General features: G+C 37.8%; 2 protein-coding genes and 1 long non-coding RNA gene across 4 annotated transcripts in view; 2 read left to right on the top strand and 1 right to left on the bottom strand.

Moving 5' to 3' along the window:
• The window catches only part of LOC111334143 (uncharacterized), an 11,024-nt gene extending 10,135 nt beyond the window's left edge, over positions 1-889 (bottom strand). For both annotated transcript variants that reach the window (XR_002695214.2, XR_002695213.2), the window contains exon 1: positions 651-889. This is a non-coding gene — a long non-coding RNA (uncharacterized LOC111334143). The remainder of the gene's footprint in view (positions 1-650) is intronic.
• Positions 890-7,773: 6,884 nt separating this feature from the next.
• Positions 7,774-14,485, top strand: LOC111335325 (uncharacterized). Its single transcript, XM_088737465.1, has 8 exons — positions 7,774-8,032; positions 8,975-9,422; positions 10,508-10,561; positions 11,118-11,247; positions 12,151-12,229; positions 13,149-13,245; positions 13,609-13,662; positions 14,366-14,485. The coding sequence occupies exons 1-8, from the start codon at positions 7,931-7,933 to the stop codon at positions 14,446-14,448; spliced, it is 1,047 nt and encodes a 348-aa protein (XP_088593591.1). The 5' UTR covers positions 7,774-7,930; the 3' UTR covers positions 14,449-14,485.
• Positions 14,486-14,821: 336 nt separating this feature from the next.
• LOC111335327 (NADH dehydrogenase [ubiquinone] 1 beta subcomplex subunit 7) lies at positions 14,822-16,748 on the top strand. Its single transcript, XM_022941210.2, has 3 exons — positions 14,822-15,206; positions 15,320-15,488; positions 16,537-16,748. The coding sequence occupies exons 1-3, from the start codon at positions 15,182-15,184 to the stop codon at positions 16,592-16,594; spliced, it is 252 nt and encodes an 83-aa protein (XP_022796945.1). The 5' UTR covers positions 14,822-15,181; the 3' UTR covers positions 16,595-16,748.
• The last annotated feature ends 642 nt before the right edge of the window (positions 16,749-17,390 follow it).

The raw sequence follows: 17,390 nt of genomic DNA, 5'->3' as shown, positions 1-17,390 counted from the left end.
AAAATAATTTAGCTCAGACTGGAAGGGCTTCAAGCTACTCATACTTGGGAAAGAAAGACTGATAAATTTAAATTTTGGACTGATGTGTGGCCTCTGCGCATGAGAGAAGTGTTTCAGTTCTCCACCACTGACGGTCACATTCAACCGCTGTTACTCGTTTTGAACCTACGGTCATACGGCTGCAAAAGCGGAAAAAAAGGGAACTTCAAGTCTGATTTTCTCGTGAATGACAAGAAATGAACAAAAATAAATACCAAGACTTTTATCTTATTCCTTTAAAGCTCACTAGAAATGAATGCAAAAAAATTTTTAATTTTAAGCTTCAGTTCCCCTTAAAGCCCAGCACAAACTATTCAAATTTAAGGTGTAAGAGATAATATTTTTCTCACATCTTTACATACTTTCATCATACATCTTTTCTCATCCAACGAAAAAAATCTAAGTAATTGCATCAGTTATGGTTCGCAACTGCACATCAGCTCATATGACAATACATGTAGTGCACAGTTATTAATTACAAATCAACAGTGAGCGTTCGTGATTAGAATACAAAATATTTTAGTTTCTTGCTAAATACTTAAAATAACAGGAAGCAGGAGTAAATTGCAATAATCTGCCCATCAGGCAGTTTTCAGCTTTATTATCCTTACCTCTGATGGTGGATCTTAATGTTGCACGTGTTTTTCATTTTGGAGTTTTCTAACTGCTGTTCCGGGTTTTTTTTTTTTTTCCCCCATCCAAACTCCATAAAAGGAGACTCAATATGAACTAAGAAGTAAATAATGCTTAAGGTGCCATTTTTGGTCCTGTTTTGTAGCCAAAATAAGCGATTCTCTTTATCACTTTCTTGAATTCTTACGCCGCCATGTTGAATTTACTTTAGTTTCCAGTGTATTTCGTCCGAAAAAGTACTCACGCTTCACGCGAAGTTGCGCGACAACACACGTTTCGCGACTCTTCAGGGCCCCACCCCTAACTTCTGTAACCCAGGAGGAAGCCTTTTTGGTAGGGTTACCTTGCTGCTACGGCCATGTTCAAGAGCTTCATCTGGTATGTTCCCTGAGCCCACATATCGAGCCATCGAGCCAGTGGCTGTATAACATTGTTTACCTTGCAGTAAATAAGTTACCCATTTACACCCTAATATCAGAATTTATATTCTCCATACTGTTCTTCATAGATTTCCTATGGCGCTGACACCACAGCGCCCAACGAATTGATCGTCAGTCAGCACTACAAACATCACAGAAGGAAGATACCGATCAAATTCTGTTCACACTCAGATTTCGCCCTCCCACTGAATCAAGTAGTTAAATCCATCATTTTAAAAGCATTTTGTTACTTCAAATTGGTCCCGATTTCGCAACCTTCACTAATTTCATTCTAACGCGTAAGGCACATAAGCAAAATTTTTGGTCAAAAGTTCAATACAAACTAAGGATCAAACCGGAACCTTCAAATGCGCGCGCATGTTGCAAAACTTGTCGGAACCTAAGCGATCTAATAAGATTACTGATCACTTCACGGGCACCTCCGCCAATGTTATCTATTGCCTAACTTGCACTTATTGAAAGAAGGTCTACATTGGCAGAACAGGAAAACGACTAAACTACCGATTCCGAGAACACCTTTGCGACGTAGAAAGGAATGACAAGGACGCATCCAAACCATTCTAAGCAGCAAAACTACCAGTTTCGTTTGTTAAGGACCTCGGGGTATATACTGATCGATATCTTACCTATGATTTACATATCACTTAAACGGCCTCCAGTTGCATGAACCAGGTAGTACAGATGTAAGTAGAATGAAACACCTTTTAGACAAGAAAACACTTATAAAGAGCTTTGTAATCTATCTTATTGTTCCTCAGTGTGGGGGGACACATCTAAACTTAATCTACACAAATTGCAGTTGGTACCAATTTTACTACCAGAGTTGCATTAGGCTTAAGCGGGAAGTTTGACCACATCTCTCAGGGACGGAGATCTTTTAGATTAGTTTAGATTTTATGGAGAAGATCAGTTTTATTTAATGACTTAGTTTTAGCATTCAAATGTATAGATGGCTTAGCTCCAGATTATATAGGTAAATATTTTGTTAAACGTTCAGCAGTTCACATCAATAACACTAGGGGATGTAACAATTTTGTGGTCCCCAGATGTAGATTTTCAATGGGACAAAGGGCATTTTACTTTCGGGGTCCAAGGGAATGGAATGGGCTAGCCGACATTGTTAAAAACATTAAAGAATTAATGGTTTTAAGCGCACACTTTTTAATAGTATGTTTCATACGAAGTAATTTTGAATACATTTCGAATTTAATTAAATTACTGTTTATAGTTTTCTTAATTACCACTATTATGTTTAGTCAACATTGTGACTGAAAAGCCTTGTTGAAGGGAGTCTCATTGAATTATGAAAATAGGTAAACAAAACATTCTTATCATTTGTTTGCTGAAGGATGCCCTGAATAATGATTAAGTCTTCCATTATTCTTCAACTTAAGATATTTTTCACCGAACATTTTTGTCCACTCAAAACTCTTTTTGGGCTGTGTCTTTAGATTCTCTTTACCGTGGCCAATTAACATTATCAACTGAGTCGATAAAACCATATTATCCTGTAATATCCCCCATCGAATCAACACAATAGGTTTTTTTAGAAACTTACCCTCTTTATCCATTTGAAAGAAACAGTTCTCTAGATTATTACACAAGACCTACCTGGGAAAACAAAACATGCAAGTAAAGAGGCTGTAGACATCCATTTTTGTGTTTCAATAGTGTTTTCATGGCAACGTCAAATTATAACAAAATTGTAGCCAATAAGGAAGGACATACGCATTTTTCATCATAGAAACACCGTGATAATCGAAATCTCCGTTGGTTTGATCCAGTGCTTAGCATATCACTGAGTCAATTTGAAATAATTTGCGCAAAATTAAAGGTAATTTGCTCAAGGTAAGTCAGTGTTATGGGGAGTAAGTTTCTAACGAAACTGTGGTACTGCATCAAGGGAGTTGATAACGTGAATGAGCCAATGCTAAGCAGAATCAATGTTGCTCCTGAAAATCCAAGGAGAAATATTCATCGTTTTTCTAATCATTAAATCGTTCAAAATTTGGCGTCTTTTCAGCTTTCATGAACTCTAAAGCCTAAATACGTCATTTTACAAAATTAGTCTTTTCGAAGCAAGCTATCTTTGGTCTTGTTCTAAACTTCTTTTTTGCGTTGATTTAAAAAGTATAATTTGTAGAATTGCGCACGACCTTAGAGATAGGGAATTTATCCGAGGAACGCCGCGCCCATTTTTTCTTGCAAGCTTCCAACCTTAAGTATAAATAAGTACGGAATTCACAGATTAGTTCACATCAGTGATAAAAAAAAGTCATTGGAAACATATGCAGCGAGTCAGGAAAATTAGAGTCGTTTTCTATCGCCTGCAAAATTGCCTTCAACGTAAAGGAAACTGCCACAAGTATTAGTTTGGTAGAATAAAAAGACAGTTAGGCTGGGGAGAATAAATAAAAGCTGAAGAACACAACGAATATATGAAATCCATATATCTGAACTGCGGTTACTGGGCCGGCGGAGCGGATTTTCAAGTGAGGGGGCTAATGCGAACGCGTTAGCATGAGCCAACTAGGGGGGTCCGGGGGCATGCTCCCCCGGGAAAATTTGAAACGAAATGGCTAGAAATGGATCTAAAACTGCCAAAAGTGAAGTTCATTTTTAATTTTTACAAAACAATGAGTAACAAACTGGCCTTCACGTTTGACCAAATTTAAATGAATAGACTAACTTCTAAGTAAAAAAAAATAGTGATTTAATCAGCCAAAAAAGTGGGGGAGGGGGAGCTAAAGCTCCCCCAGCCCCACCCCCTGCGCGGTCCCTGGGTTATAGAAACGTATTTGTGCACGATCCTCGCAGTAAAGAGCAATAGCGAGAATCAGACGGACCTGAAAAAATTCAGGCCTGTACGGGATTCGGACCACTGACTAAAATTTTTCAGGTCTGATTCTCACTGTTGCTTAAATAGTGCTCTTTACTGTGAGGATCGTGCAACGTGAATACAAAAGCTGAAGAACCAACGACGACGATTAACCCTTTAACTCCCGGAAATGATTAGCATGTAACTTCTCCCTATAATATCCATACATTACTCAGCAAACTGGTAATGAGAATACCGCAAATTTGATTGCAAGTTTATATTTCGCGAAGACGAATAGCGTCGACAGATGAAGAAATATGGACAACATATTAAAAAAAAAAAAGAAAAGAAAAGAAAAAGACGCAAACTGCGGTAATCCGTTTAATGGCATTGACTTCATTATCATTTGTTCCTTCCTAAAAGAACCGTTTGTTTTAGCGCGAAATCCACAAAATGAGTTTACTTGGTGCTGGTGTACTTGGTTACAGCTTTGGTTCTTTCACCGGGCAGAAGTATGCAGTCTTATGGCCAAGGCTTGAATCAGCTTTTCATCACTGAAGCGGCTCCTTTAGGAGCCACCACATATGCAAAAATTCTTGACCAAAGAGCGAACAAAAAAGGACCAAACTATTATCAATTTATTTTAATGAAACATGAGACTCCTCAGCTTGCTACATAAAATCCCATCTTCTCCGAGATATTCATTCAAGCGCAATCAGGGGCCGGGCGCAGTTAATAATATCTAATACGTTTGCACGCAGCTTTGTGTAAGATGGGGCGCTCACTTGAATCTATCTATCAATTTTGGTACGCTGGTGAAACACTTCCTAGGAGACCAAGAGACCTGTTCAACAGAATAAAGACAACAAAGTAGACAAGGGGTCCGATGAAAGCCGGTTGCGTACATGCGATTGGCCAATTCATCGGTTTATTGACAGCTAGCCTTTATGCTTGTGTACAATCCTCGTTGTTGCACAACCTCGTTCCCAGGGTCTTTCATCTTTCCGCCCCCTGGAGCAAGAGAAGATGGTGCGAGAAGATGAGAGACCCCGGGGACGAGGTTGGTTGTTGAAATGCTTTCTCGCGATGAGGTAATCAAGCTGTTTCCTGCGCTTATGAGCTTATGAGCCGTGCAAACAGGTTTTGCGTCAATTTTCTAACTCATGGTCATCAGACAAGAGCACGAGTCAATGCTCGTGCTAAAATGGCCAGATTTTCCTGCAGCCTACCGCAATAACTGTTCCTGAAGGAGATGTTCTTAGCGTTAACCGTGACAAAGCTGCAACAGCGCCTAACAATAACGTATGGCTGGGACATGTCAGTACTCCAGCGTCAATTCCCTCACAAATGGATATGATCATGATGTTTGGTTCTTGCACTGGTAATGGGGCGTGTAGATTACTGTAATAGTTTATTTTACGGTCTTCCAAGAAATAATCAATAAGCTACACCGTCTTCAGAATATGGCGACCAGGTTAATAACAAATACTCCGCGGTTTTGTCTGATAACACCACCTGTGCTGTGTCAGGCACACTGGTTACCAATAAGTGTCAGGATTAAATTCAAGGTGATACTTACAACAATTAAAGCAAAACATGGACTGGTTCCATATTAAATACAGAATTTAGTAGAAGAAGAAGTCTTCGCATAACCTTCAGTCAAATGATGAACTGTTACCGGCTGTACCGACGTTTAAATTTAAAAAGACCTCAGAGGCGACAGGGCTTTCCAAGTGGCTGCACCGATTCTATAGAACAAAGTTCCATGTGCATTAAGGATGGAAACAAGCTTGAAGCCTTTCAAAGCCAAACGAAAAACTTTACTTTTTTAAGAATTATATGACTTGTAGATTTACGATTATTATTATGACTTATCATAAACGTTTTAAGATAATTTAATTGCTAAGTTACGATACTTTTAATACTCAAATCTTATAATTGCTTTTAATTGTATATATAGTGAGATTTATACTTAATTCTTAATTTTTTGGAAATTTGATGTATAGTTCTTTTTAGAGGGCATTAGATCATATCTGAATATTAATTTGTGCCTTATAAATCTTATATTATTATTTCATTATTATATGATCAGAAACTGGCGGAAACAACAGTATCGATTCCAAAGACTCAGAAATCTTCAAACTGAGGATCGAGATCATGGAAGCCAAAATATATAAAAAACTTCAAGTGGACAAACAAGCGGTCGTCCACATTAAAAAAAAAAAAACAAAAACAAAAACAAAGTACAAAATGATTGCAGACCTTCTCTTAAGTTTAAATCACATTGATATGAATGACGATGTCAATCAAACGGAAGAGTAAGAGGACGGAAAGCATGACAAGACAAGTGAACGCATCGTTTTAAGCGAAAAAGGTAAGTGAACAATTTTGCTTGCTCTAAGGGGTACAAAGTAGATACGAAATCACTTTTTGTCACATTTCTCCACAGATAATCGGTTCTTGTCTCTAATTTCTGGACTCTGTAGCTAACATTTGCCGAGAATCATTCTACGTATAATTGTTCATAGGTAAGAATGAGCCAAAATAAAAGGATTTATGGTCAAGACTTTTATAATAAACCTCATGTCTAATGCAACGAAGATCGTGAAGACGCCGATAGAATATCTACCTTACCTTGAGATGACCAGCGCTGCCATTGTAGCTTTGAATGGGCGAAGCAGTTCTTCCCTCCAAGCCATCAAGAAGTTCACCAAAGCCTACTACAATGTTGGTTGGCTCGGCTTGCGCTTGAAGATGGCTTTGAAGAGGGGCGTCGCTAATGGAAACTTTAAAACTGACTGAAAAAGAGGGTGCTTTTGGTCCCTTATAGGTTTGTGAATGATGGAAAGACTGAAGGAAAAACTAGCTGCAAAGAAGCTGGCTGCCAAACCAAAGAAGCCCGCCGTTTAAACGACAGCAAAGAAACCCGCGGCTGAAAAGCCAACAGCGAAGAAAGCTCCTGCTAATAAACCAGAAGCAGAGAAGGCCGCAGTTAAAAAGCCCTCCAAGAAAGCAGCAGAGAAATCACCACATTGAAGAGGTCCATCAAGGAACTAGAGGGGTTCAAGATTGAATTTATAGCTGCATTAATTTAGTTGTGTATAAACCATCTCTATGCTATTCCACTCCATGCCTTTTATTTATTTACTTTTTTTTTTTTTTTTTTGCACTTTGAAGGACACCATTCGCAAATACTTTCAATTGACAACTCTATCCTTATGGTCACGCGATCGAATGCTTTCTAACAGAAATGAGAACGATACAATGAATATATGAAGTTCATATATTTTGAACTGCGGCATTAAATACGTATAATGCACGATCCTTCGCAGTAGATAGCGCTATTTATGCAATAGCGAAAATCAGACCTGAAAAAAATCAGGCCTGTACGGGATTCGAACTACTGACCTCTGCGATACTAGTGCAGCGCTCTACCAGTTGAGTTAACAAGCTCAATCTATAATCGCAGTTCAGAATATATGAACCTCATATATTCATCGTGTCTGATTTATCATCACGGGTTTATTATGAATCAACTTAACGGCCTGCTCCCAGTTGGCTTGTTAGCTCAATTGGTAGAGCGCTGTACTAGTATCGCAGAGGTCAGTGGTTCGAATCCCGTACAGGTCTGATTTTTTTCAGGTCTGATTTTCGCTATTGCATAAATGGCGCTCTCTACTGCGAGGATCGTGCATCATACGTATCTATAACCGCAGTTCAAAATATATGAACTTCATATATTCATCGTAACCAAAGGAAGTAAAGTTGATGGTTTTTGATGCCAAGATCAAGATGCATCATGACGCATACATCACCGTTACGGTATGCCGGGACTCGAACCCAGTCTTATCGGTAGTCTTAAAAACGGCGGTCGCGTTCGCGCTCTTTGAAACTGAAGAGTGAACAAGCTAAGCTAATGTTTTTTTTTAGTTACTCACTTGATAACCAGACTGGAAAACGAGTCAGTTAAGAGCTGAATGTCTTTTCTTGCTCATCAAAAATGAATTATTACAAAGGATCGCGACGAAGGAGCAGAAAGAGAAGGAACCACAGTAGCGAGACACTTGGTGATGGTAACCCTAACACTTCGGAAACTTCTTTTGTGAGTCTCAAGATCCATAACAGTACAGCTCCAGGAAAGATTTCTTTATAACCCCATACATTAGTTGTGCATTCCATTTCATAAAGACTAAATATAAAGGTTTCTTTGCAACATTCTATGTATGGGGTTATATGAAATCTTGCCCAGCTCCAAGTCAGCACACAATGCCGCAGTAACTACAGAAAAAAATAAACGCTAAAATGTCTTCACGTAGGTTACCAGTCCTGCTCGTGAGATTATCAAAAGACTGAATCCAAAGATCGGGGATTCAATCACTCAGGAAGACTCAGAAATATGATTATCCTATGCTCCTGACAAGACGAGTAATTTTTATTTTATCCTCCAGGATCCAAGATCTAGGAGGCAGGTAGTAAACTTAAGATCCCTTTGGGTGGCCGGTATACCTAGGGTTAATGCTCAGGGTAGAAAGAATGTCCATAAAGATTAGCTTTGTTGGCTAGAAATGATTGGATGAAGTTGATATTACGCAATTTGTAACAACCTTTTTGCCTTTAAAAGTGCAGCAAATGAAAACCACCCCCACCCCTATAATAACCATCCTCGCCCCCTCCCCACTGTAAGGCAGTGGCATTATCCTTAACTACATGTGGATCAGGGGCCCGTTTCTTGAAAGTCTTTGTAACCTAGTGCACCCGAAGCTGTATTTAAAAATCAAAATTTAAAGAATAGAGGAGCAGGTTCTGGCATCCTAACCAGTTCTTTTTGTTTTAATAGCTGCTATCTTGTTTATTGTATAATTTTAAAAACTTTTGAAACTCCTATCTTGAATGAATACTGAGGAGCTTTACAGGCCCATTAAATCACTGAGACCTTTGAGAAACAGCCCCCCCTGGAATGGGTTGATTTGTTTAAGTATAACCTCCTATTGTTTCTTCAACGCAGATCCTCTTCACAACTTTGCAATCTTATTACTCTATGCAGGGAAATGCTGTTCTAGAGGCAACTGAATCATCCAGAGATGGACAAATGCAGGAGAAAAGGCAGAAAAGCAGTGACAATTCTGAGATGAAACAAGCCAAAAAAACAAAAAGAAACAAAGCGCCAAGTCCTGGTAGGAAAGCACAAGAAGCTTCCAAAGTTCCTGGCCAAAGGGGGCAAAGTCAGGTCAACAATAAAGCTAATGACTTGAAAGATCCTATTCCACAAACTACCACAAGTGTAAAGAGGAAGAAACAAGTAACAAAAGCCCATTCTGCACCTATTTTCGAATCTGAGGGTAGTTTGGCTGATGCAGAAGATTCAGAAACTATGTATTGTACTGAGAAACTCTCTGAGCTAACTGATCGTGAATTCTTACAACAGCAAATCAGAATACTGAAGATGCCATTCGAGTTGGAGAAGGACTGCCCCTCTTTATCAAAGATTAAAGGTAATGGCTTCTGTGCACACCCTACACCTAAACATCAGTAGACATATTCTTCATAGTGTGCTCTATACATTTCCTATGAAGGAGAATTTGTTTAATAATCAAGAGCTTTTATAGTTGGCAATCATGTCAGTTTTTTTCTCATGGCCTTAATTTTTGATCCTGCAGTGATACTGATTAAAGAAATTAGATACTGGTCTCTCTTACAGTGCAGCTTAGAGATCCATGGCCAGTGCACATGTAAAAAATTTGCATGTTTTTGGTGCTATGCCCAAAAAAAAAGCATGCATCAATGCAGGTGTCTTAACCCTTTTTGCACCCAAGATCTCATTAGTAATTCTCTATAATGTCATTCTGCAACTCCCATGATGTCAGTATGGAGAATTTGGTGTTGGATCAACTAATAATCCCATAATCCAAAAACTTTTCTTTATTCTCATCACTCTTCTGCTTGACACTGTATTGACATTTTAAGGAGAAATTCTGTCTTGGTCACTCATGACTAATAATAATAATAATAATAATAATAATATAGTATTTCTGACCGCTTGCAGCCTAAGGCTGAATTATGGGTGCAGTTTAAGGTTGAGAACAGACCTCAGCATATCAGGCACCTCTGGTAGCCGCTTCAGTCCATCGATCTCACCTTCCCACCCATCCCACCTAGGGGAGGACATCCATCACACAGTAATCTCGTGTGTGGGAAATTAAACACATAGGTAAAGGTAAAGAATCTGATCCTACTGACGCATTGGCCAACACTTTGGCTGACACACTAAGGACACACCACCAACACTAACCAACGCGTCAGCCAACACACTACCAACATGTTGGTAAGAATGACTGACATGTTGGCCAACCCAGTACTGACGTATTGGTAAGTGTATATTCTTTACCTTTACCAGCACATAGCGGTTAAGGGTCTAATGCTTGAACTTGTCTTTCAAACTTACTACAACTTAACCAGAAGTTGTTGATCTTTTTTTCATGTAATGATTGTAATGGCAAACTTTTTGGTCTTCTTCTTTTTCGCCTTGAAATTTTCTACTGATATGAGTTTAGAGATTTACTTGCTTTTTTTCTTCAAGAAAAAGATGCAAAGCATGTTCCTTTACAAGTTATCAACAATGCACTGAGAAAAGGTACTGATAATAATAATAATAATGATAATAATAATAATAACATAGTTATTTTTGTTATGGTTTCAACTTTATTGGTTGCAGAAGTGGTAATGACTCTGATTAAAGACAGTTACAAATTCTAAAAATTCCAAATGTTATAAAAATAGAATTAAGAACCTCTCTGTCAGAGGCAAATTTACAGTGCATTAGCTTGAGGATGTGAAAAACATGCCAATTCCAGGCATCCAGTGTGATGGTAAACAGTGCAATAGTTGTGGAGTGAAAAAGCCAAATTTTCTTATCTGTGTTAGTATGGTTTGCAAACAGTGGAAGTACTCTCCATTTCACTTTATTCAAGGGAAATTCAATGAAGAAACCAGTATAAAAAAAACTTTCTAATATCAAGACTCCACCTCTGATTTCCTTTGATTTCTTTACAAAAACTTTTTGAAAATTGAGTGGTTAAAGTCGGGGTATGTGTTTATCTGTTAGTGCAGCTTATATGCTGGTGTTCATGGTAGTCAATGAAAGTTGCCTCCTCTCCCTTTACATTAATTTTTTCCTTTTTTTTTTTTAGTCAATCATAAAACAGAGGATGTCATCATGCAAAATCTAAACAGACTTGCACAGAGAAAACTACTTGAAAATTTATCTGCTGCAAGACAAGATTCAAGGAGCAGTTCTATATCAGACAAAGGGCTGAAAAGGTGATTATTTCTAACTTATGTTCAGGGTCTAAATTTTTGTTGATTTGCATCTTAATGTTTTGTTCATATCTTTTTGTTAAAGTGCCCATAATGTCAAAAAATGTTTTTCACTCATCTAATTCTGCATTTCACCAAATGAACTTCTCTGAAAAAAATTTTCGATTCAGATAAAACACAATTTTTTTATAATTTTTTAAAGACATTAAAATTTTTCGCCATTTTGGTCCACCATTCGCACCAGTCTTCCTCAGTTTAAAGTGAGTCGTGACATAGGTTCAGGAACACGTGATTTTGGGTTATGACTTATCTGACTTGAAAACGAGTGGGAATTTGCTTCAGAGTGGTCACAATATCGTAAGCTCACAATATCATAAACAACCCGCACTCGACCAGTGTATTTATATGCACTTTAAGGTCAAGTGAGGTTCCTGAACCTACGTCACAGACATCAGTCATGTGGTCATTTTGAGCACGTTATTCTTGGGATTAGCGGCAGGGGTCGACCGCAAGAAAATAGAATTTTGAAGTTTGTAAAAATTCGTAAAAAAATTGCGTTTTATCCAAATCGAAAAAATTTTTCACTGAAGTTCATTTGGTGAAATGTAGAATTAGATGAGCGAAAAACGTTTTTTGACATTATGGGCACTTCAAGTGTCAACTGAAACTGATTTCAGAAAAAGTCAAAACTATTAGTGCAGCTGTCTCTTTACCAATGGAAAAGTTTGTGGCCTTGAGCAAAGTAAGCTTGCAGGAGGGGCACGAGGGGTCTGGTACTAGCTATGAAGGGGTCTGTCACTAGTTTTGAGGGGTTTGGTACTAGTTATGGCAGGCCCTCATAACTAATTCAAGACTGCCAGTGCCACAATACAAATAATGAATAAATTGATTTTTTCTTCTTTGTAGATATAAAGAAGTACAGGAAAGAGTGACCAACCTTGAAAAAGTTCACCAGGAAATCACAAACCAACATGCTCAACACAAGGTAACATGCATCTACACCCCAACATCCGCATGCATATTCTCAATACTGTTCTCTATACATTTCCTGAGGTGCTGACAGGGAGAATTTGTTCAAAAGGGCTTCTTGGTGATCATTTTCTTTATTTTCGTGACCTTAATGTGTGATTCAGGGGTGATATTGTTAGGAGAAATTAGATGCCAATCATTGTTGTGGGTCAAAGGGTTAAGGATCACTAGTAAGTACTGCCACATTAAATAATTGGCATTAACCAGATGCCTCAAAAATTTTTTGTAAGTGGCTTCTGTGCGTATTTTTGTTGTTCCTTTTTAAAAAATCTTACAACTTAACTCAAAGCCAAAAGTAGTAGGAGGCATACACTAGTTACTTCCAAGATCTGATTGTTAATTCTCTCCTCTTGCTGCTACACATTTCCTTGTAAATTAGTTATGAGAATTTAGTGTTAGATCAAGATAACAACTTTTACCCGATAAGTTTGAGTATTCTCATTACCTGTTTGCTGGGTAATGTATGTATATTATAATTAACAATTATTCACCGAACCTGAAGTGAATAATTGTTTTAGTATAATTTCGGAGCTGAACAACAGAGAAATTTCTAAAATCATAACATTTTAGTAACATTTATTAACATTTTATTTTAACATTTTATATAAACCACGTGGAGCGGTTTATATAGTGTCATATAAGGAACCATTCGACCAATCAGATTGCTGGAAACTCTTTGCTCAGCTCTGAAATTATACTAAGGAGAAGTTACTTGTTGATCACTTCTGGGAGTTCTGGTTAAAAGCAAAGTAGATTCTCACAGGCTTAATTAAATTTCTAAAAACAAATAAAAGTAAAAAAGTTATAATATTTTAGTTTATTTGGATGAATTGACTTTTCCAAAGCTGTCAACTTGTGTATCTTTCCATGGCTAGGATATAGGTAATTTTGTGTCACAGCTGGAATCAGACATTGAGAAATTTGACAACAAAGAATTGGTGGCAGAGATAAGAAGAACTAATAACTTACTAGGTATGTTCAGTGCAAGTTTGGAAGACACAGTATCCCAACAGTCACGATGCTAGTCTCTCAAGGCCTGGCCAATCATTCTTTTATGTTCTTGAGAAAGACACTTTATCCTCACAGTCCCCGCTCACCTCACCTAGGGTGCCAGGGTGTTCAAAAGGTGAATAGTGGTAAGCTTAGTCATGTTTTGAATGAAAGGGGCCAGAATTAGAAATGCGAACCAGCATTGAGATCTTTGAGGAAAGACTGGGAGGTAACACAGTGATGGACCAGTATCGCATTCAAGGGGTAAAATTAATGCTGCTAGTCACTTCATGCCATGATAGCAAATCTTGCATCTGTTTCCCTTTTTATTTTTCTGGTAACCAGGTAGTGCCAACTTGAAAAATACAGGCAAGGACAAGGAGATCAAAGAAAACACAGGTGTGGGGCCCAGATTTTTATCCTTGTTATGTTTTATTTACCTTTGCTAGTGCTGTGGCACCATTTGCTGAAAGATAGAAAATGCCTGATCTTTAAGGTTGGCCAGTTGTGTTGTTATGGAGTATTATCATTTGTCTCAATGAGGATTGTCACATTTTGACTTCATACAGGGGCGTAGCCAAGATTTTTTAAAGGGGGGGGGTCACAGAGGCTACTCACCATTTATACTGCTGCTGTCCCGCATGTATCAGCGGGCTCAGTCGTATTATCGCGGCATGAAGGCCCATATTAACTAAATACAAGAGCCGTTTTCGAAAATACTTTACAAAAAAAACAATTTTTAAAAAAGTGGGCTTTTCAACAATGGCTTTTACGGCCAAGATATTGTCGTGGCATTTTCGCCATCTGAATATTGTAGGTTGTTTGCTCTAAAGAAGGCCTACCAAGGGGGGGTCACAGGCACCCCAGGACCCCCCCTGGCTACGCCCTTGTCATACCATGAGCTGTGTTCAGGTGATGTCTACTGGATACACATCACATTATGAAGCATTATGCTCCACTGTGATTGGCTGATGTTTGATAGCCGCATTTAGATGTGTTCCTGTAGTTGGTTGTCAAGCTGTTTCAACCAAATTTCTAATCAAATTGTTTAAAATATTTGAATTTTTTTAAAAGGATGATTTCTGTACTGTTTTCCTTGTAGATTCTGGGCCTGACGTGACTTTTACAGATAAAGATGATCCCTGTAGTCACGAGCAACTGGTTCAGATACTTTTCAAAGATTGATGATATATTTGTAAATAAAAAATATTTCATATAATGAGCTGTATTGTTTGTTTTTAGTTTTTACCTATGATCTATTGGAGAATAGATGCATAATTTCAAAAGAGAAGTATAATCCTTTGTCTCATGACGTGGTCACTGCGGATGTGGATCGCATTATTATATGACATCCTTTTTAAACACCAGAGCCTAAATAAACCAAGAAATATTTCCAGATTATCGAATTTTGAATACTTTAAGTTGAAAAGTAATAGGCCTGTCAATGGATGAATTTTAGTCCTAGAAACCCACAGGTTTGATGGCAAGTTTTCCCCATGAATCTGCCACTGCTTCATTGATATTTTTTCCTCATTACCTTTCTGTTTGAAAAAGTATTGGTATTGCAGAGAGAAATTTTTTGGTAACTCTAAGAGGAAAAGGTTGATGCTGACTTTTACTTTGACTCAAGTGTCAGTGCAAGTCAACGTAAGGACTGAGATGTGTAGATTCAACAAAGTTTGGAAATTGCTTAGAAAAAATGTATTACAAGTCAACTCCATGAATTGTCTCAAAGTACAGCTCAAGCCAGAGTTTATTTTAAATAGCCAGTAATTTTGCTGACATTAAAGCCAAAGCTCACAATGGAAGCAACGTTTAGCATCTCAGTTGTCTTCATATTTGTGTGCACGTGTTGCGTACCTACTTCTTACTAAAGTACTTTGTAGGCATTGTGGGTACATACATCCAAACATCCAAAATGGCGGACGAGAAGTTTGAGCCTGGTGAGGATAATGCAAAGTGTATTCAAAAGATATTCGTAATTCATTTGAAAATGTACCAGGAAATTTTATTTTATCGTTAATGTGTTATTGAGAGAACCCTTTTGTATTTTCAGTGATGAAAGTGACCGCTAAAGAGATGGCGGATGCGAAGCTTCCTTTGGCGGCGAGAGATTACTGCGCCCACTTACTCATTCCTCTTCTAAAGTGCAGAAAAGATACTTATTATGTACCATGGAAGTGTCATCATGAGAAGCATGCCTGGGATAGGTGCCAGTACGATGAGTAAGTATATAAGACAAGGATAAATGGGCATAACTAACGTTCCACTGACGAGCTACCTACCACTCGAGCACAATTATCTTATGATTGGCAGGGAAGCTTTTGTTTTGTAGGTCCTCTTATAAGTCAATGATTATCTTGTTAATAAATTTCTTTTGATGGCAAGAATTTCATGGCTAGATTGAGCGATAATATACTTAGAAACAGAGTTATTAGAAGGGAAAAATAAAATTTGTAAGTATAGAATTATGAGGACAATCTTACTTGAATTCGTAGTAATTGAAACAAGAGAATATAATTATTGTCCGATATGTGTTCAGCAGTGATCATATATATTTCAATTGTTCTGGATACAACAGATATTCCACATTCCCTCACTGTTTGCTAAGTCTCCCACATAAAAAGTAAGTTAGAATATTTAAAGGATATTGAAGTAATTTACTCTGTTTTAAAAAGATTGGGTAATTTAAGTGAATTTCAATAGAGTTGGGTAAACTTATTTCAGGAACTTTCAGTTTTTTTCGAGAGACTGGGCCATTGCGGTAAATCGGTAAATTAAAAAATTTGGGAAGAGGTGAAGGATACGATCTAAAGTTAAGCTTCTCTATTTGCCCAATCATTAGATGCCAGATTCTCTGTTATTAGCCTCTCCCCGCCCCACTCTTTGATCCACCTAATTCACCCCTTCTTGTTACTATAACACTTCCCTTCTCATCATATCAAGTCCTCTGCAGAAATGATCACCCAATGGCCTGTAAGTTATCAGTGTTAAATGAAAAATATTATCTCCAAGTAATACCTAGTGGATATCATCTAACAGAAACATTTAAAATAAATATTTCAGTTTGGAATTAATGTCGTGCTTGGTTGGAACATTTAAACATTAAAAATCTCTGTCATGAAACAAACTACTGGAAGCCCAAGAGCCACTGTTTCCTAACATTTGTGAAACTTAGCAACACCACAAGCCACCAGTCAATGAGATGTGAATAATCAAAGTATCCTTGCATTTTGCATATTTACCTAAGCTGAGCTCTTTCTTTTGAAACAGCTATATGTACAGAGTGAGAGAAAAGGAACGCAGAAAGCTTCAGCAGCCGGCAGAGTGAATCTTTACCCACTCTCTGTTACCAGTCTGTGTAACCTCCTGAGCCTTCTTGTGATGACTAATAGAACTTTTGTATCATAACAATGCTTGAATTTTCAGAACCTCTGGTGTAAATTGTTATAAGGGAATTAAAAGTAACCATGTTTTCCAAACAAGATGTACTTTTATTCATTGGAAGCTATGAGATTGTAAGGGTCACTCATCACTTAGAGTCATGTGCTCATTCAACAACACTTCCATGCAGAACTTAACCTAAGGGAAAGACTCACTTTAAGTTGGTAAAATAATGTATGTTTGGGAGGATTCATTAACTGACAGACTAAGTGAGTCTGTGCAAGTTATATATGATCTCTGTTAATTGTTTGACCCTCAAGAGTGACTCAGGGATTGACACTAACTTTTCAACTTACTAGCCAAGAGGCTAGTGACATCTTAGATGTTACGACAAATTCAGTCTGTTTACTAGCCAAACTGGCTAGTGGAAATTGAAAACCACAAGCCAAAACTGAATTTCTACTAGTCTGTGGCTACTGGGCTACCGTTGGTGTCGAGCCCAGTGACTAGCATCTAATTTCTCCTTACGATACCACCCCTGAATCACACATTTAAGGTCTGGAGAGTAGAGGAAATAATCACCAACTAGACAAGCTTGATTGTTAATCAAATTCTCCTCGTCCACATTCAAAGAAATGCATAGAGATCAGTATGGAGAATATAAATGTGGATGTTAGGGTGTAAAGGGTTGATCTTTTCACTCAAGATTTCATTTGTAATTCTCCACACAGTCTGCTGCACAA

Source organism: Stylophora pistillata, chromosome 11 (assembly GCF_964205215.1).
Source record: "Stylophora pistillata chromosome 11, jaStyPist1.2, whole genome shotgun sequence".
Lineage (NCBI taxonomy): Eukaryota > Metazoa > Cnidaria > Anthozoa > Scleractinia > Pocilloporidae > Stylophora > Stylophora pistillata.
This window is presented reverse-complemented; position numbering and strand designations above follow the sequence as displayed.

Excerpts from the sequence above, each read along its gene's own strand:
- LOC111335325 (XM_088737465.1), top strand. The coding sequence starts at position 7,931 with ATGAATTATTACAAAGGATCGCGACGAAGGAGCAGAAAGAGAAGGAAC. Across the intron at positions 13,246-13,608 it reads AAGAACTAATAACTTACTAG|GTAGTGCCAACTTGAAAAAT; the intron begins GTATGTTCAGTG and ends TCTGGTAACCAG. Across the intron at positions 13,663-14,365 it reads GGAGATCAAAGAAAACACAG|ATTCTGGGCCTGACGTGACT; the intron begins GTGTGGGGCCCA and ends TTTTCCTTGTAG.
- LOC111335327 (XM_022941210.2), top strand. The coding sequence starts at position 15,182 with ATGGCGGACGAGAAGTTTGAGCCTG. Across the intron at positions 15,207-15,319 it reads GGACGAGAAGTTTGAGCCTG|TGATGAAAGTGACCGCTAAA; the intron begins GTGAGGATAATG and ends TTGTATTTTCAG. Across the intron at positions 15,489-16,536 it reads GATAGGTGCCAGTACGATGA|CTATATGTACAGAGTGAGAG; the intron begins GTAAGTATATAA and ends CTTTTGAAACAG.